The sequence below is a fragment of the Salmo salar genome, chromosome ssa09, assembly GCF_905237065.1.
Source record: "Salmo salar chromosome ssa09, Ssal_v3.1, whole genome shotgun sequence".
Classification (NCBI taxonomy): Eukaryota; Metazoa; Chordata; class Actinopteri; order Salmoniformes; family Salmonidae; genus Salmo; species Salmo salar.
In genome coordinates this window covers 39963894-39984185 of record NC_059450.1, presented here as the reverse complement: position 1 = coordinate 39984185, position 20292 = coordinate 39963894, and the positions used below count along the sequence as shown (strand labels likewise).

General features: G+C 42.1%; 1 protein-coding gene across 3 annotated transcripts in view; it reads left to right on the top strand.

The window, feature by feature from the left end:
* The first annotated feature begins 243 nt into the window (after positions 1-243).
* The window catches only part of smc6 (structural maintenance of chromosomes 6), a 34436-nt gene continuing 14387 nt past the window's right edge, over positions 244-20292 (top strand). The window contains exons 1-17 of one of the 3 annotated variants that reach the window (XM_014211480.2): positions 244-498; positions 1646-1798; positions 1884-2001; positions 2248-2353; positions 2513-2649; positions 3468-3529; positions 4493-4573; positions 4766-4867; positions 5728-5847; positions 6004-6099; positions 7699-7845; positions 8131-8219; positions 10202-10372; positions 11270-11448; positions 11636-11837; positions 12162-12276; positions 19522-19682. In XM_014211480.2, coding sequence (XP_014066955.2) covers positions 1667-1798; positions 1884-2001; positions 2248-2353; positions 2513-2649; positions 3468-3529; positions 4493-4573; positions 4766-4867; positions 5728-5847; positions 6004-6099; positions 7699-7845; positions 8131-8219; positions 10202-10372; positions 11270-11448; positions 11636-11837; positions 12162-12276; positions 19522-19682 — 2018 coding nt within the window. In that variant the 5' untranslated portion in view covers positions 244-498; positions 1646-1666. Of the gene's footprint in view, positions 953-1645; positions 1799-1883; positions 2002-2247; positions 2354-2512; positions 2650-3467; positions 3530-4492; positions 4574-4765; positions 4868-5727; positions 5848-6003; positions 6100-7698; positions 7846-8130; positions 8220-10201; positions 10373-11269; positions 11449-11635; positions 11838-12161; positions 12277-19521; positions 19683-20292 lie in introns of all 3 variants that reach the window. The other 2 variants (XM_014211482.2, XM_014211481.2) reach the window with 2 other exon arrangements.

The window sequence follows — 20292 nt, the reverse complement described above, 5'->3', positions numbered from 1 at the left end:
TAAGGTTGGCTTCTTAGCGTTCATAGCAATGGTTATCAACTGTACCGCAGAAATGGAATGCAAATCACAGAAAATAAATGTTATGGTGGCAGCTGCAGAGAAAAGTATTTGGGTATATGAGATTTGACGTCAACAGAGTGTGTTGAGTGGTGGTGTCCTGGCCTCCCAGGCTGTTGGCACGGTGCAGGAGTAGATGGGGTACAAAGTATTGGAGTGGGCTAGTGGGTTTTGAATGAGTGTAAGGTTAGTTTGAAGGTTGTGTTTTATTTTAGATTTTTAAATGTTGTTTTTTATTTTCCCCTTTTCCTATTTTGTATTACAAAGTATAATGGATTTATATTATAGTCCAGATGGGGGCGGTAATGCAACATATTTGACGCAAACCGAAGAAGAATGTGTTCCTCTTTGAAAACAGCCTGATACAAAGTTAACACACTCCCACACATTTCTCCTCCTCCGTTTCGCAGTACGTCCACCACACCAGGAAGTCAGAGTCGGGTACGTACGCGCTCTATTTTCGTCTGTTCTTGAAGAACACATAATGCATAATTCAACCTCATAAACGGACATTTAGAAGTTAAGACTATCCGGAACGAAAGGCAGTAGAATAAGACTGCTTGTCTGGACCTGTGACTGACGGGGGTGAACGCTTTTGTCTCTTCAGTTTAAAACTTTAATGCACTGATCTTGCAAACAAAGATAGTCTATGCTTCGCAAAGAAAGTATCGAGTAGGCCTATTGTAGCTGTATTTGTCATATCACCCCCTATATGGAACTTCAGCAGCCCTTATATAGTTGAATACGAAACGTAAAGATGTTAGATTGTATCAGATTGGAACGTTACGGTGTTAGTCTGCACCTGCGCGTTCTTATGGAAGATGTGTCAAGCTTTGTACTTTCATGGCGCCTTCCTGTGTGGTAGTGGTCTACACTGAAGCTTACCCTTCCACCTGTAAGACAAGTACACATTTTGTAATATCTACAATGATTTGTTTTTTCTGAGGATCATTTCAAGCCACCAATTTCAAGACACCAAACGTCAAGTCACTTACTCAAATCAAATGTAATTTTTCACATGCTCCGAATACAACAGGTGTAGGTTGATCTTACCGTGAAATGCTTACTTACAAGCCCTTAACCAACAATGCAGTTCAAGAAATGGAGTTAAGAAAATATTTACTTGTTCAATTTTTTTGGACTTTATTTTATTTAGTAACACAATAAAATGACATAACGAAGCTATATACAGGCGATACCGGTAACAGGTTAGTCGAGGTAATTTGTAAAGTGACTACACATAGATAATAAACAGCGAGTAGCAGCAGTGTAAGAACAAGGGGGGGTCAATGTAAATAGTCCGGGTGAACATTTGATTAATTGTTCAGCAGTCTTACGGCTTGGGGGTAGAAGCACCGTTGGTTAGGAGCCCGTAAAACGGCAGCCTTCCCTTCCGGCGCCATCCAGAGCGACTCAAACGCGATAGCCACATCTGTAGTGTGGCCTACAGCAAGCCAGGCAACATTGGCAACAATCCATTTCAGACCCATATGTCCCTCCAGAATCTTCCCTATGTGCTCTGCCAGTAAACTAACATGAATTCGGCATGTAATTACTAATATTTATGCAGATGTTTTTGTTTCAACAGCGTGGACCCAATGTTACTAAAATGAAGCGGAAAAGCAAAGTACTGAATGATGAAAAATTCACCAAGAAACGTAGATTGGAAGAGGTTAAAGAGGAAGAAGATGGCAGAGAGGATCATGGGACATCATTTAATGACCACTCCACCTCTCCCTCGGTCAGTGCCTCCCATCAATTATCTGATCGATAGATTGATTTATAATGGCTTACGGTTTTCTTCTATTTTTGTTGTCCATTTTTAGGGTTTGGGAGATATTGGAGTTATCGAAAGCATCACCATAAAGAATTTCATGTGTCACCATTTGCTTGGTCCGTTCCAGTTCGGGCCCAATGTGAACTTCATTGTTGGCAACAATGGAAGTAAGAAAGATGTTTAAACTGATGCTTTGTATTGGCTAAAGGACTCCCCATAGACATGTTTTCGATGCTTTCCCTTAACTTTCTAACCCTTCTCCAACAGTCATTATAACTGAATTTGAATGCTGAATTCAAGTTACAGTTTTCCCCTGTCTATAATGGCTTAGTTGCTATTCATTGTACTGTGAGTGGGACCTATTTCTGCTATGTTGTTGTGCCATGGGATTGTCACCTGATTTTGTTTTGCAGGTGGGAAAAGTGCCATACTGACTGCTCTAATAGTGGGCCTTGGTGGAAAGGCCACCATCACAAACAGAGGAGCATCTTTGAAGGGTTTTGTGAAAAATGGTGAAAGGTCAGTTCTAGTTACTTATGGAATGGGAGTCAATATAATATATCTCTTTTTTTATGGACAGTGTAAATTGTCATTACCGCTGAATTTGCAAATAGTTCATTTGAATGTAATGTAAACAATAGACCAATACACTGTCCATGTGGGTGAACTTATTTCCAGCACAGCGGATGTTACAGTGAAACTGAGGAACAGAGGACCAGACGCGTACAAAGGGGATGTCTACGGAGAATGCATTTCTATTGAACAAAGGATTTCTAGTGATGGTGTTCGGACGTGCAGGTTGAAGAGTAAAACAGGTAATAGTTTAAATCTGTCAGGTCTGTCTGGCCGTCAGGTCGTTCTGTCTGGCCGTCAGGTCGTTCTGTCTGGCCGTCAGGTCGTTCTGTCTGGCCGTCAGGTCGTTCTGTCTGGCCGTCAGGTCGGTCTGTCTGGCCGTCAGGTCGGTCTGTCTGGCCGTCAGGTCGGTCTGTGTCCGGCTGGCCGTCAAGTCGGTCTGTCTGTCCGGCTGGCAGGTCAGGTCGGTCTATCTATCTGTCGGTCTGTCTGTCTGTCCGGCAGGCCGTCAGGTCTGTCTGTCTGTGTCTGTCTGGCCGTCAGGTCGTTCTGTCTGGCCGTCAGGTCGGTCTGTCCGGCCGTCAGGTCGTTCTGTCCGGCCGTCAGGTCGGTCTGTCTGGCCGTCAGGTCGTTCTGTCTGGCCGTCAGGTCGTTCTGTCTGGCCGTCAGGTCGTTCTGTCTGGCCGTCAGGTCGTTCTGTCTGGCCGTCAGGTCGGTCTGTCTGGCCGTCAGGTCGGTCTGTCTGGCCGTCAGGTCGTTCTGTCTGGCCGTCAGGTCGGTCTGTCTGGCCGTCAGGTCGTTCTGTCCGGCCGTCAGGTCGTTCTGTCCGGCCGTCAGGTCGTTCTGTCCGGCCGTCAGGTCGTTCTGTCCGGCCGTCAGGTCGTTCTGTCCGGCCGTCAGGTCGTTCTGTCCGGCCGTCAGGTCGTTCTGTCTGGCCGTCAGGTCGTTCTGTCTGGCCGTCAGGTCGTTCTGTCTGTGTCTGTCCTGCCGTCTGGTTGGTCTGTCTGGCCGTTCTCTTTATCTCTTCTCTATTTTAATCAACCTTTACCTTCTATTCCAGGGCACTTGGTTTCAAATAAAAAGGATGAATTGACTGCAATTTTAGATCACTTCAACATCCAGGTAGTGTGTGTGTGTGTGTGTGTGTGTGTGTGTTGGTGTTTTATTGAAAGTAAATGATGTTATTTATTTGTAATTACACTACCGTTCCAAAGTTTGGGGTCACCCGCAAAGTCAACAGTGAAGAGGCGACTCCGGGATGCTGGCCTTCTAGGCAGAGTTCCTCTGTCCAGTGTCTGTGTTCTTTTGCCCATATTAATATTTTGTTTTTATTTGTCAGTCTGAGATGGGGCTTTTTCTTTGCAACTCTGCCTAAAAGGCCAGCATCCCGAAGTCGCCTCTTCACTGTTGACGGTGAGACTGTTGTTTTGTGGGTACTATTTAATGAAGCTGCCAGTTGAGGACTTGTGAGGTGTCTGTTTCTCAAACTAGACAGTAATGTACTTGTCCTCTTGCTCAGTTGTACACCGGGTCCTCCCACTCCTCTTTCTGTTCTGGTTAGAGCCAGTTTGCGCTGTTCTGTGAAGGGAGTAGTACACAGCGTTGTACCAGATCTTCAGTTTCTTGGCAATTTCTCACATGGAATAGCCTTCATTTCTCTAACAAGAATAGACTGACAAATTTCAGAAGAAAGGTCTTTGTTTCTGGCCATTTTAAGCCTTTAATCGAACCCACAAATGTTGATGCTCCAGATACTCAACTAGTCTAAAGAAGGCCAGTTTTATTGCTTCTTTAATTAGAACAACAGCATGCCATTGGAACACAGGAGTGATGGTTGCTGATAATGGTCCTCTGTACACCTATGTAGATATTCCATTAAAAATCAGCCGTTTCCAGCTACAATAGTCATTTACAACATTAACAATGTCTACACTGTATTTCTGATCAATTTGATGTTATTTTAAATGGACCAAAAATGTGCTTTTCTTTCAAAAACAAAGACATTTCTAAGTGACCCCAAACTTTGAAAAGGTAGTGTATGTCCATATTTGAAAAGCCTCTTTTGCTGTTTTCTGTAAATCACAGGTGGATAACCCAGTCTCAATTCTTAACCAAGAAATGAGTAAGCAATTTCTCCATTCAAAAAGCGAAGCAGATAAGTATAAGGTACAGTTGTAATTTAAGCTCTTTGTCCTTGTTTTGTAATTTAAGCTCTGTCATTTTCTTGTCTACATGTTTGTGGTGCTTGTTTTTTTTGTCATCCATTTTTGTCCCATATGCAATTCTAATTCTGTGTCCACTTCATCATGCGCAACCAAAGTTCCTTCTGGGGATTTAAAAAAAATTATATTTATGTAGTTCTTCATGAAAGCGACTCTACTGGAGCAGATGAAGAGAGACTACATCCACATCAAACAGACTAAAGCAGTGACCAGAGAACAGGTTGAGAGGCAAGAGGAGGTAATGCTATCGCATGGAAATGACATTTTGTGGGGGCCCAAAAATAAATGTATTACATTTTTAAAGTGCATTTCATACATGGTCACACATACACTTAACACATTTTTTTTTTTATTAAATAAAAAAAAAGATAACCTGTACATATGTAGTGTTACATTGTTTTCAATTAAATTACCCTGTACAAAAATATAAATGCAACATGCAACAATGTAAAAGATTTTACTGAGTTACAGTTGATATAAGGAAATCAGTCAATTACAATAAATTCATTAGGCCCTAATCTATGGATTTCACATGACTGGGAATACAGATATGCATCTGTTGGTTACAGATACCTTAAAAAAATAAGGTAGGGGCGTGGATTAAAAAAAAAAAAACAGTATCTGGTGTGTCCACCATTTGCCTCATGCAGCGGGACACATTTCCTTACATTTTCTGGTAACTGCTGTGGTGAACATTCCTGCAGTCAGCATGCCAATTGCACACTCCCTCAACTTGAGACATCTGTGGCTTTGTGTTGTGTGACAAAACTTCACATTTTAGTGGCCTTTTATTGTCCCCAGCACAAAGTGCACCTGTGTAATGATCATGCTGTTTAATCAGCTTCTTGATAATCCATCCAGCTGACCGGTGTGGCATATCTTGGCAAGGAGAAATGCTCACTAACAGGGATGTAAACAAATTTGTGCACAACATTTTAGAGAAATAAGCTTTTTGTCCGTATGGAACATTTCTGAGATCTTTTATTTCAACTCAGGAAGCATGGCACCAAGACTTGACATGTTGCATTTCTAATTTTGGTTAGTATATAAATAGGACAGTAAGTTAGACTCTAACCATGTTTTAACTTTTGCTTTTAGTGTCTAAAGGATCTCAAGCAGGAGTTTTTGCAGAAGAAGGAGAGGTATGAAAACCTGTCATCTGTTGGTAAGATGAAGGAGACTCTGGAGGAACTCAAGAAGATGATGGCATGGTGCTTGGTAGGACTTTCCCTGGTTGTTTCTCATTCACCATTTTGTTTAGTTTGGGCTAAGTCAAAGCCATTCAAAAGTGTTGGAAATTCTTCGAAAAACTGCATAAATTATTTTCTGCAAGAAAATAATATGGTCATATCACCTCTGTTTTGTTACTTTCAGGTGAGAGAAAAGGAGCGGTTGGTCCAACAGCTACAGGAACAGATAGACGCAGAGGAACGTAATCACAAACACGAAGAAAACCTTCAACTCTGTCAGGTATATTTGTCTAAGTACACTACATTACCAAAAATATGTGGACACCTGCTCATCGGAACATCTCATTCCAAAATCATGGGTATTAATATGGAGTTGGTCCCCCCTTTGCTCCTTTAACAGCCTCCACTCTTCTGGAAAGGCTTTCCACTAGATGTTGGAACATTGCTGCGGGGACTTTCTTCCATTCAGCCACGAGAGCATTAGTGAGATTGGGCACTGATGTTGGGCGATTAGGCCTGGCTCGCAGTCGGCGTTGCAATTCATCCCAAAGGTGTTCGATGGGGTTGAGGTCAGGGCTTTATGCAGGCCAGTCAAGTTCTTCCACATCGATCTCAACAAACCATTTCTGTATGGACCTTGTTTTTTGCAGCGGGGGCATTCTCATGTTGAAACAGGAAAGGGCCTTCCCCAAACAGTGGCCACAAAGTTGGAAGCACAGAATCGTCTAGAATGTCATTGTGTGCTGAAGCGTTAAGATTTCCCTTCACTGGAACTAAGGGGCCTAGCCCGAACCATGAAAAACAGCCCCATATCATTATTCCTCCTCCATCAAACTTTACAGTCGGCACTATGCATTGGGACAGGTAGCGAACTCCTGGCATCCGCCAAACCGATATTCGTCCATCGGACTGCTAGATGGCGAAACGTGATTCATCACTCCAGACTGTGTTTCTACTGCTCCAGAGTCAAAGGTGGCAAGCTTTACACCACACCAGCTGACACTTGGCATTGCGCATGGTGATCTTAGGCTTGTGTGGGGCTGCTCGGCCATGGAAACCCATTTCATGAATCTCTCGACGAACAGTTCTTGTGCTGACGGGGCAGCTCTAGCAGGGCAGAAATTTTACAAACTGACTTGTTGGATAGGTGTCATCCTATAACGATGCCATGTTGAAAGTCACTGAGCTCTTCAGTAAGTCCATTTTACTACCAATGTTTGTCTATGGAGATTGCATGGATGTGTGCTCAATTTTATATGTCAGCAACGGGTGTGGCTGAAGTAGCCGAATCTACTAATATGAAGGGGTGTCCACATACTTGTGTGTGTATGAATGAATGAATGAATGAGTGTATGTTGTCAGTTGGATCTGTTGAGAAATCCATTGGAGAAACTCTTATGATTTTCTTAGAAATCCTGCCTGTGTTATATCTTAAAGGTCCAATGCAGACAGTTTTATCTCAATATTTAATCATATCTGGGTAACAATTTAATAAGTACCTTGCTGTGAATGTAAAAAAAAGAAATGTAAAAAAGATTCTTAGCTTGTTCTCAAGCAGGAATTTTGCTAGGACTGTCGGAGTGGGGAGGGGAAAACTGAAATGGAAATCTTATTGACAGAGGTTCAGAACTCTTTTTATTATTGGTCTATTAACTCATTTATTGCATGGTGATGTCACCATGGAAGGCCAAAACTCCATCCCACCTAAACATCCTGAAATTTCAGGTGGTCTTTTCAAACAGCTCTTACACTAAAAGGGCATATAATTATTTTCACAGTATTATTTCAACCTCATAGTGTGGAAATGCATATAAAACACATGAAAATCTAGTTTTTCACTGCACTGGGCCTTTAATGTTTTCCTCTCTTTCCCTTCCAGAATAAGGTGACAGTAGCTGAAAAGACATTGCAGGAGATCCAGAGCAGGCTTCACAGTCGGAAAGAAGAGGAGGAGTCACTGTCAGAGGACTGTCGGAAGATAAAGGAAGAAGTAAAGTCAAAGAATAAAGCTCAGAAAGAGCAGGAGGTAAGAGGCTGGGTTGAGGTCAATCCCATTCCAGGAAGTAAATGTAGGCTTACGGCCCAAATGGCACCTGTTACCTATGTAGTGCACTATTGTTGACCAGGGCCCATAGGGCTCTGTTCAAAGTAGTGTACTTCATAGGGGATAGGGTGCTGTTTAGGACTAACATGAAATGTACATTTTCCTCACCAATATCCTTGCTTACCGATACTTTTTCTGCATGTTTGCAGCACTTTGATGAAATGAAATACCTTTGTCTGAGCTGTATTTAATGCTGTTGTATTGTAGGTGGTGTACTTCCGTGCTGTGAACAAACTGAAGCAATCAGAGAAGGAACAGTCCCTTCTTCACGAGAGAATTCACAAAGTGAAAAATATGTGAGAGATTTTTGAGTGATAGTTAGTCAATGTTTGGTAGAGTATACTGTGAAAGGATTAACTGCAAGTGTTGGATAGTAGTAATTGAACTACGTTTTGCAGTAGCTAGGTGGTAGTTAAACTAAATTAAAATCTAGGTAGTGTTTTCAGTAGTTCATTACTTTTTAGCCATGTAGCGGTCTAGCTAACTACTGGAACTTTTTTTTCCCAAAAAGAACTGAAAGTATGGGTATCACATCTTCCTAATTCTGACTCCATCTGTTCTTTCAATTTGTGGTTTATAACATCTCAGATTTAGATAGAAGAATTTATCACGAAGTAGTTTGGATGTAGTGAACTGCTTTTTCAAAGTAACTTAAGTAAACTATATTTTTCTTAACTTCCCTGGGCAGCCAGTGGAATCGCGTGGCGCGAAATACAAATACATCAAAAATGCTGTAACTTCAATTTCTCAAACATATGACTATTTTACACCATTTTAAAGACGAGACTCTCGTTAATCTAACCACATTGTCCGATTTCAAAAAGGCTTTACAGCGAAAGCAAAACAGTAGATTATGTCAGGAGAGTACCCTGCCAAAAATAATCACACAGCCATTTTCAAAGCAAGCATATATGTCACAAAAACCAAAACCACAGCTAAATGCAGCACTAACCTTTGATGATCTTCATCAGATGACACTCCTAGGACATTATGTTATACAATACATGCATGTTTTGTTCAATCAAGTTCATATTTATATCAAAAACCAGCTTTTTACATTAGCATGTGATGTTCAGAACTAGCATACCCACCGCAAACTTCCTGTGAATTTACTAAATTACTCATGAATAACGTTCACAAAATACATAACAATTATTTTAAGAATTATAGATACAGAACTCCTTTATGCAATCGCGGTGTCAGATTTTAAAATAGCTTTTCGGCAAAAGCACATTTTGCAATATTCTGAGTACATATCACGGCTAGCTAATTTGACACACACCAAGTTTGGCCCTCACCAAACTCAGATTTACTATAAGAAAAATTGGATTACCTTTGCTGTTCTTCGTCAGAATGCTCTCCCAGGACTTCTAGTTCAACAACAAATGTTGTTTTGGTTCCAAATAATCCATAGTTATATCCAAATAGCTCCGTTTTGTTCGTGCGTTCAAGTCACTATCCGAAGGGTGACGCGCGAGCGCATTTCGTGACAAAATATTCCATTACCGTACTTCGAAGCATGTCAAACGCTGTTTAAAATCAATTTTTATGCTATTTTTCTCGTAAAATAGCGATAATATTCCAACCGGGCGACGTTATATTCATTCAAAGGCTGAAAAAAAAAATTGAATTCTCGTGAACGCGCCTCTCAGTCTCACTGTTCCCAGGTTGACCACTAACAAATTCTCCTGCTGTTCTTCGCCCAGAGACAGCAGACACCCCATTACACTTTCTGGCGCCTTCTGAGAGCCAATGGAAGCCTTAGAAAATGTCACGTAACAGCACAGATGCTGTATTTTCGATAGAGATGCAACAGAAGGATAACAAATTGTCAGACAGGGCACTTCCTGTATGGAATCTTTTCAGGTTTTGGCCTGCCATATGAGTTCTGTTATACTCACAGACACCATTCAAACAGTTTTTTTAGAAACTTGAGTGTTTTCTATCCAAATCTACTAATTATATGCATATTATCGTTTCTGGGCAAGAGTAGTAACCAGTTTAAATCGGGTACGTTTTTTATCCGGCCGTGCAAATACTGCCCCCTAGCCCCAACAGGTTAACTTCTTCCAGTGTGAAGTAATTGGTAGCTTAATAAACTATGTTTTCAGAGTAGCTTCCTCAACACTGTTAACTGCGCACACTGATTTATGTAAGCATGAATAGTCATTGCATTGTGGTCTGGTCCACATTTTTTTAGTTACATAACTACTGTCGTTTTGATTTCCTTGCATACGTTCAGCTTTTGTTGAAATTATCTTTTGATGTAACCCTGTAGTGGGAGTGAGAACAAGAAGGCCGAGGCAGAGCACACCAAGAGACTGCAGAAGATCTCCAGTCTGAGGACGCAGTTGGAGAAGCATGAGACGCAGTGCACCGCTCTGAATCAGGAGATCAAGGACAGGCAACAGGCGCTGTTCAAAGGGAAGGAGGAGCTGGACAAACTACGGTAATGGAAAACGATTCAAAGCCTATTTTCTTTCTCTTCCAAGAATGTGGTCTTATCATATTGTACAGTATGATAAGATTAGATAAAAACCTGTTATTTTTAAATGATTAAGTCCGATGGATTCTGTTTGCATTCTTCTACCTGTAGCACTCTTCTACCTGTAGCACTCTTCTACCTGTAGCACTCTTCTACAGTATGAAACAAGTACTACAACAAATACCTACGGACCATTAGCAATTTTACACATCCTCACGGTGTTGAGACCTAAGGGGCCATGGTTCCGGTCTAGAAGCACTGTTTCCACTGCTCCTACAGTTTTGCTTCGGTACTGCAGTTTAGTTGACGCCCGGCCCAGAATGACCATTTCCGTACACGACCACATAGAGAAGTCAGATTTGGACATTCCTAATAAGACACTTTAGTCATCAACTTTGTGCACAAAACATCCATAAATTATTCATATAATTGTCACTGAAGCCTTTTTATTTTATCACTCTTTGCCGATGATATTAACATTTTATATTCATCCAATGTGTGCCATGTTTTTGGATGATGTCGTCGCTGCACACTGAGTGCTCGTGCACATGTGATGTTGAACCGTATAAACCGGATGCAACCCGTATATGGACGGTCCATGAATCCGTGTATGCGAACGTGAGTAGATTACCTCAGAAACCACGGTCAGACATCTTTGACACAGTCTCCAGTTCTTATATACATCAGTGGTTGAGACCGAGAAGCTTGGTGTTGGAGTAGGGTGTGGCCTGGAAGACTCACATATAGGCCTCAGCAAAGTGATCACCACCACTTTCTGCATCAACCATTTGCTCTCACGTTCTTCTTTTAGTATGAGTACTCAAACTTCTGTAATGCTCATGTGTTGATTGAATGCTCTAGGTTGGAAGAGAAGAATATTCAGGTGTCGATGGAAGCCAAACTGAAGAGGAAGAACCAGCTCCTGGCCAGTAGATCCAACAAACTGAAGCGCTTTGGAGATAACATGCCTGACCTGCTAGACACCATAGACAAGGCTTACATCCAAGGACGTTTTACCAAGAAACCTCTTGGCCCTATAGGTCAGTGGTTCTCAACCTTCTATGGTTTCATATAGTGGTCTGGCCGAATCGCACGGTCATGTGCAATAGTCTTCCTAATTACCCCCTGCGGGGAAACCTCAGAAAGATGTACTTAACATTAATTAATCTGTTTTTCGTTCATTCATCCATCTACCCATCCATCCATCCATCCATGGTTTCCCCTCAGGGGCATGTATAAACCTGAAGGACCCTGCCTTAGCTGTAGCAGTGGAGAGCTGCTTGAGGAGCTTCATGAAGACCTTCTGCTGTGACAACTACAAGGACGAGGCCGTCCTCCAGGATCTGATGTCACGCTACTTCTCTAAAGGCAACAGACCCCAGATCATCGTCAGCCCCTTCTCTGGCTCCGTCTACAAGGTTCAAGGACGGTGAGACACAGTCGCTCCATCTGAAATGGCAACATATTCCCTACATGGCCCTTGTCAATAGTAGTGCACTATGTAGGGAGTAAGGTGCCATTTGGGACATTACCACATATTGTTTTGTTGTTGAATACCGGTAGCTACTATGGACCGTATTTGATCCTTGACCATATTTAGTTACAGATATTATTAGAGTGCAACTGTGTGGACTTATAAATACATTGTCTCATTGTTACCAAATTGTTTTGTTAGATGTTCATAAAAACTGTATCTATACTTTTTGTTGTTGTCAGTAAAGCTAATTTGTTTTTGTTTTTGGTTGTGTTTCAGGGGAGTCAATCACCCAGACTACCCCTCAGTACTGGACTCTCTGAGCATAGCCAACCCAGTCATCACAAACTGTCTCATCGACATGAGAGGCATAGAATCCATTCTCATAATCAAGGTTAGTTTCTTCCCTGATTTAAGCTCCTAGTTGAATGTGCAATCCAACAAACTGTTTGTTTGAAGGAGTTTGCATTGAGGCATGATACGACAAAGGTAAATTGGAAGATAGAAACAACAGCATTTACCATGTTTCTAACTGTACCGTCATGGAATTGATCAGGCTGTCTTGCATAGAGTGGGAACCAGTGGTGGTTCTAGCTTGTATGGCTCCCTGGGCGAAGGACCCTGCCTTAGCTGCTTGAGGAGCTTCATGAAGACCTTCTGCTGTGACAACTACAAGGACGAGACCGTCCTCCAGGATCTGATGTCACTCTACCTCTCTAAAGGCAACAGACCCCAGATCATCATGGCTCCCTGGGCGAAACCCCCCTTAAAACTATAAAAATGTATACAAAAATAAGATTCATAAATATCAAAAAGAAGTAACAAAGACCAATTGAAACAAATTGTAGCATATAAATACAAATAAAAAAGAGAATCTAATTATTACGCTATTACCCTATTGCTAACAAAAAACAAACAAATAAAACTAAATTGCACAAAGCCTATATCACACAAATACACAATTAGAATAACACACTTATAAAGAAGAGAACCTGATTATTACACTATTGCACTTCAAACAAGAAACACACAAACTAAATTGCACAACTGCCATCTAAACCCTGACCTTTCTTGCCTTCCTTGATGCAAAGTCATCAATGACATCATCATAAGAAATCTGCCCAGCAATTGCATAGTTAATACTGATGACAGCAAGGCCACCAAGGCGTTCCTGTGACATGGTGGACCTCCGGTAGGATTTGATGAGCTTCAGCTTTGAAGAGCTCCGTTCTGCTTCAGCTATGGTCACTGGAAGAGTAAGACCAATTCTGTCTTCGATGGCAAGTTCTTCAGTTCCTGTGCAAGCTCTCTGCCATCCAAGTCTGAGTGTTCTTATATAGTGCAGTGTCATATTAAGGGCCTCACATTGTTCTGTCAGCTCCTCATTTGAGAGACTTAGGAAGGTTGACAGCACTTCAAACTTCTCTCCCACATTTTCCAGTGTGGAAAATCTTTCCTGAAGGGCTGAGGTTGCAGCATCAACAACGACATTTAAAAATGTCATCTCCAGCTTTTTTTAGACCTTTTTTGTTGTAGAACGGCCTCTACATTCATACCCTCGCAAATATCCTTGGCTGACGTTTGTACAGTCATAAAGCCTGTTGCCCTGTAGTTGCTGAGACCTCTCTCTGTCTTTCTGAGAAGACTGACTGCAACATCCACATGCATACTGGGAGACTGTATTAGCTTGATCACATGTTGGATCTGGCTCAAGATGTCATACCACACCACCGTACAGGTGCTGAAGCGGTATGATCCCACCTCCTCTGACAAGGACTGGGTCTCAATCTTTATCATAGGGTCTTTGGTTTGATCCCTCACCTCAATCAGTGCCTCTCACTGCTGCTGCCTGACACCTTAGTGGCTCGACACTTAACTTTACTCTCCCGCCTTGTCTCAGTCCACATCTTCAAAGTGATGTCCACATGTTTTTTCAGGATGGCCCACCGCTGTGTGGAGCCTGAGAACAAGGTGTACAGTTTGTAAGATGCCAAAGTAATGTGTGGCATCGACAGAACTTTTAGCAGCATCAGCCACAACCAGGTTCAAAGTGTGAGCCCCACATGGCACAAATAGAGCTCTTGGATTCATTTCCTGGAGTCTGGCTTGGACCCCTTTGTTTTTGCCTCTCATGTTGGCCCCATTATCATAAGACTGTCCTCAGCAGTCCTCAAAAAGAATTTTTAGCGCCTCCTAATCTTTTGTGAATCAGGGATGCCAAATGTTGGCCCATGGACTCCTCTGCCTCCAAAAACCCCATAAAATGTTCCTTTATGTGGGCTCCTCCTTCAGTGACACAATTCTAATCACAACTGACAACTGTTCAGTGTGGCTGACATCTGAGGTGCAATCTAGAATGATAGAGAAGAATTTTGCCAGCTTGATGTCACTCACCATTATTGAAATGACCTTGCTGCTCAACAAATCAATGAGTTCATTCTGTATTTGCTTGCCAAGGTAGCTGGTGGTGTGACTCGAGGTCCCTTTTTGGACTCGGTTAAGGTGCTCTTTCATGACTGGATCAAATTGTGCCATCAGTTTAACCTCTTTGAGGAAATGTCCATTTTGATGGAGAGTACAGTGTTCCTGTGTGTCCCCTTAGTGCCAGATTTCTAATTGCCAGAGACTACACAATAGCAGTCAGATGGGTCAACACCTCTCCATCTTATCCTCTCAGCCTCCATAAGTGCCATCTCATGCTTATCAATTGTTTCCTCTTTTTTGACCCTCATTGCCAGTTCTTTCCGTGTTTTCATGAAGTTGCAGTTTTGGTGTTCTGGACTTCTGTCATGTGAAGTCAGCAAAGAACTTGCATGTTCCCAGTCTGTCAGTCCTGAGTTTGCTAAATACATTTTCTTCTTAGAAAATAGTTTGAAGCAGAAGAGGCTGTTGTTTCTTTCAGAATACACCAACCAACTTCTAGGGATTTTTTTTCACCACACCAAGGTCTTCCTGAAATTCTGGTGGCGACAACTTCTTCCATCACTCTCATTCCTTAGGAAAACAAAGTTAGGCGGTACCTCACTTGGTCCTCTGCAAACTAGTTGTGTCTTAATTCTGTCAGTCAGAACTGAAGGCCAGTCAGCAGGGTCTGTAGACAGTGGTTCATCCTCAGCAGAAGGATTTGGTGGGGATGCTGCTACAGGTATTTCTAATGGAGAGCACATGGGCATTAGTTTACACATGTTATTCACAGCATTTATACTGGTGGAACAGCCCACACACATACCCAGTAATAATAAAATCATCATTGTTACCCACAATATGGAAACTTTGCAAAAGGAAATTATTTATTTTCTGTTATGCAGGGATGCACACACAAACACATGTGCGTGTACACACACACACACGCGTGTGTGCACAAACACACCTGAAGAATCCTGACGGGGAGAAGTGGAAGCAAATGGGTCTTCATCCTCAGGCTCAGACAACATTTCTGAAGAGGCCTGTGTGGCTGAGGAGGTGGATGGCTCCTCATCCTGAGGCTCTGAGATCATTTCTGAAGAGGTCTGTGTGACTGAGGAGGTGATGGCTCCTCATCCTGAGGCTCCGAGATGGTTTCTAAAGTTTGTGACTGAGATATGGCTCCTCATCCTGAGGCTCCGAATCTGAAGTCTGTGTGACTGAGGAGGTGATGCTCCTCATCCTGAGGCTCCGAGATGGTTTCTGAAGAGGTCTGTGTGACTGAGGAGGTGGATGCTCCTCATCCTGAGGCTCCGAGATGGTTTCTGAAGAGGTCTGTGTGACTGAGGAGGTGGATGGATCCTCATCCTGAGGCTCCGAGATGGTTTCTGAAGAGGTCTGTGTGGCTGAGGAGGTGGATGGATCCTCATCCTGGCCAGTGCCAGAGGGTGTTACAAAATATTTCAGAAGTGCCCCTGAATTTGCATTGAAATACAGTATATGAGCTTAACACCCTAAATACATTTGTTGCACAATTAAATATACATGTCATTATGCACAATGTATCAAACTGTCAGAATAGGAACCAAATGAGCTATTCAACCTCCTTGGCTAATCCTAGGCATAAGACACCCCAAAAGACTCAATATATCACAAAATATACAAAATATCAGCATAATATAGACGTCTTTTAAGTTAGCCTACCACATTAGAAATTCCCCTTATTGAGCTCAGGACCAAGTCAATACAATCACAGAAAACCTTTATGATGTCACCTCAATGAAAGTTAACCAAATCAATAATGTGCTAGTTAGGTTGTAATCATTTAGCTGCAGGCTACACGTTATCATGATGAAACTGTGTGAAATGATATCCAATGTTATGTAAGGTAGTTGGACAGAAAACGGAATATTGTCACCCTGTGTAATAGCATAGCAAGCAACATAGACTAACAAACATACTTTTTTCCCCTCACTGTATTTGATCCCCTTCTGATTGTGTATGTTAGCCCACTGACAAAGAAATGAACAGTCTATAATTTTAATGGTAGGTTTATTTGAACAGTGAGAGACAGAATAACAACAAAAGAATCCAGAAAAACGTATGTCAAAAATGTTATAAATTGATTTGCATTTTAATGAGGGAAATAAGTATTTGACCCCTCTGCAAAACATGACTTAGTACTTGGTGGCAAAACCCTTGTTGGCAATCACAGAGGTCAGACGTTTCTTGTAGTTGGCCACCAGGTTTGCACACATCTCAGGAGGGATTTTGTCCCACTCCTCTTTGCAGATCTTCTCCAAGTTTTTAAGGTTTCGAGGCTGACGTTTGGCAACTCGAACCTTCAGCTCCCTCCACAGATTTTCTATGGGATTAAGGTCTGGAGACTGGCTAGGCCACTCCAGGACCTTAATGTGCTTCTTCTTGAGCCACTCCTTTGTTGCCTTGGCCGTGTGTTTTGGGTCATTGTCATGCTGGAATACCCATCCACAACCCATTTTCAATGCCCTGGCTGAGGGCAGGAGGTACTCACCCAAGATTTGACGGTACATGGCCCCGTCCATCGTCCCTTTGATGCGGTGAAGTTGTCCTGTCCCCTTAGCAGAAAAACACCCCCAAAGCATAATGTTTCCACCTCCATGTTTGATGGTGGGGATGGTGTTCTTGGGGTCATAGGCAGCATTCCTCCTCCAAACACGGCGAGTTGAGTTGATGCCAAAGAGCTCCATTTTGGTCTCATCTGACCACAACACTTTCACCCAGTTGTCCTCTGAATCATTCAGATGTTCATTGGCAAACTTCAGACGGGCATGTATATGTGCTTTCTTGAGCATGGGGACCTTGCGGGCGCTGCAGGATTTCAGTCCTTCACGGCGTAGTGTGTTACCAATTGTTTTCTTGGTGACTATGGTCCCAGCTGCCTTGAGATCATTGACAAGATCCTCCCGTGTAGTTCTGGGCTGATTCCTCACCGTTCTCATGATCATTGCAACTCCACGAGGTGAGATCTTGCATGGAGCCCCAGGCCGAGGGAGATTGACAGTTCTTTTGTGTTTCTTCCATTTGCGAATAATCGCACCAACTGTTGTCACCTTCTCACCAAGCTGCTTGGCGATGGTCTTGTAGCCCATTCCAGCCTTGTGTAGGTCTACAATCTTGTCCCTGACATCCTTGGAGAGCTCTTTGGTCTTGGCCATGGTGGAGAGTTTGGAATCTGATTGATTGATTGCTTCTGTGGACAGGTGTCTTTTATACAGGTAACAAGCTGAGATTAGGAGCACTCCCTTTAAGAGTGTGATTCTAATCTCAGCTCGTTACCTGTATAAAAGACACCTGGGAGCCAGAAATCTTTCTGATTGAGAGGGGGTCAAATACTTATTTCCCTCATTAACATGCAAATCAATTTATAAATGCGTTTTTCTGGATTTATTTGTTGTTCTGTCTCACTGTTCAAATAAACCTACCATTAAAATTATAGACTGATCATTTCTTTGTCAGTGGGCAAACGTACAAAACAGCAGGGGATCAAATACTTTTTTCCCTCACTAAGTGTTATACTAGCCTATTTCATTACATGCATAATACTCAAAGAGATGACATAGCTGCATACCTTTTATCTTTTGTGTGTTTCTCTTCTTTCCTCTTTTTCCTAAACTGGGCACCTGATGGCTTAGACCTTTCCTTATCCATTTGTGATGATTTGGCACTCGAGCATCAATACATTACCCATCCCCCAACACTGTCAACCAAGGGTCAAGACTAAACCAATTCACCTTGGTGGTGTGCAGACTGGTTTTATATTATTCTTAATGATTTCGCACAAACCAGAAAAAAATGCAGCAATACGTCTGTGAAACTATAAATTCGCATTATGAATGAATTGTGGTTTATTTGGTAGCATTTCGCCATGTGACTGATTTTACTAATTGCATTAGTACTGTACAAAGTTAGAGGTGTGCTATTTGATAGATTCCCCTGCTTCCCCTAACTCGGGCTTCCAGTGGGGAGACCGGAGGTCAACCTACCCCCCCTCCCCACTTCGACAAGGTTAATTGACCGACAGTCCCACATGGTGACATGATATCATTGACGTGACATGCAAATTAGCAATAGAAAACCGATCGCGCAAATGTCACCATTCCACATTTTTGGGTGCGGGCGCCCCGGCAAGATGCGCTCTGCCCATGTCGCCCATACCTAAATCCGCCACTGGTGGGAATAGTATGCAGCTGAAGTTTGATGAAGATCGGCAGTAGACTTTGCTGCATGCAAATGTTTCCCATTTCTTGCTGGATAGTAGGGCTGTCCCCGACTAAAAATATATATATAAATAAAAATCTTGGTTGACCAAAAGTTACCTGTTCTTTCGACCAATCGACTGGTTGAAATTTTAAAACGTATTTTTCCGTATAGGCACACTGTGTTTTGACAATCAACTATATGTAGGCTACTGTGCTTGTCCGACGCTTTAAGCACACTGTGATTTAAATAATTAAGACACACAAATGACTCGAGGCAGCCAGAGATCAAGATAGCATAACCAGAGGATTAAAAACCCTGTTCCCGAACCACCACCTCCCGCTGCTGCTGGCCTTCGCAGATTTTGCTGTTACGCTCCCGAATTTACCGGTAATAGGCTACACCAGCGGTCGGCAACCTTTTCCATTTGGAGTGCCAGTTTATCTTGCCATTTCTACCGATCTGCGTGCCAGTTAGGATTTTCATATGCACGTTTTCGTGGAACAGTTTCATAAAGTCTTCGTATCTCAATTCATTGTAATCTGATTTAATAACAATTCTATCTAAATTAAAAATTATACAAATCTAAAAGTAACTTTGTCATCTACAGTTGAAGTAGGAAGTTTAGATACACTTATGTTGGAGTCATTAACTTGTTTTTCAACCACTCCACACATTTCTTGTTAACAAACTATAGTTTTGGCAAGTCGGTTAGGACATCTTACTTTGTGCATAACACAAGTAATTCTTCCAAAAATTGTTTACAGACAGATTATTTCTACTGTATTATTGATTGTATGTTTGTTTATTCCATGTGTAACTCTGTGTTGTTGTATGTGTCGAACTGCTTTGCGTTATCTTGGCCATGTCGCCGTTGCAAATGAGAACTTGTTCTCAACTAGCCTACCTGGTTAAATAAAGGTGAAATAAATAAATAAATAAAAAACATGATAAAGTTCCCAGCTACCAATGTCTCTTGTCCCGGTTGTGATTGCAGGAGAAGGATGCAGCCAGGAGAGTGATGCAACAAGGCCGACCCCCGAGGAACTGCCGTGAGGCCTTCACTGTGGAGGGAGACCAGGTTTACCCTAACCGGTACTACACTCCAGACTTCAGCATGGCCAAATACCTCGGGGGAGATCTGGAAACAGAAATTCGGCAAGTACCTATTTTATTAATCTGGACTCTTATTACATTTATTTTGGTATGGTTGTTGTGGTGTGTTCTTATAAAGTACCTTGCTCCGATACACATCAGCAGTAAATATTTGTTAATTTTATTTAACCAGGAAGTACCAGATTAAGATCACATTATTGGTCAATTGCACACAAGGTCCAACGGAAATCTGACTTCAGCTTTTTACCCTTTTCCCTCCGAAAGACACACATACATATACTACTGTTCAAAAGTTTGGGGCACTTAGAAATGTCCTGGTTTTTCGAAGAAAAGCAATTTTTTTTGTCCATTTTAAAATAACATTAAATTGATCAGAAATACAGTGTAGACATGGCTAATGTTGTAAATGACTATTGTAGCTGGAAACAGCTGATTTTTAATGGAATATCTACATAGGTGTACAGAGGCCCATTATCATCAACCATCACTCCTGTGTTCCAATGGCATGTTGTGTTAGCTAATCCAAGTTTATCATTTTAACTTCTTTGGCATCTGGGGGCAGTATTGAGAAGCTTCGATGAATAATGTGCCCAGAGTAAACTGCCTGCTACTCAGGCCCAGAAGCTAGGATATGCATATTATTAGTAGATTT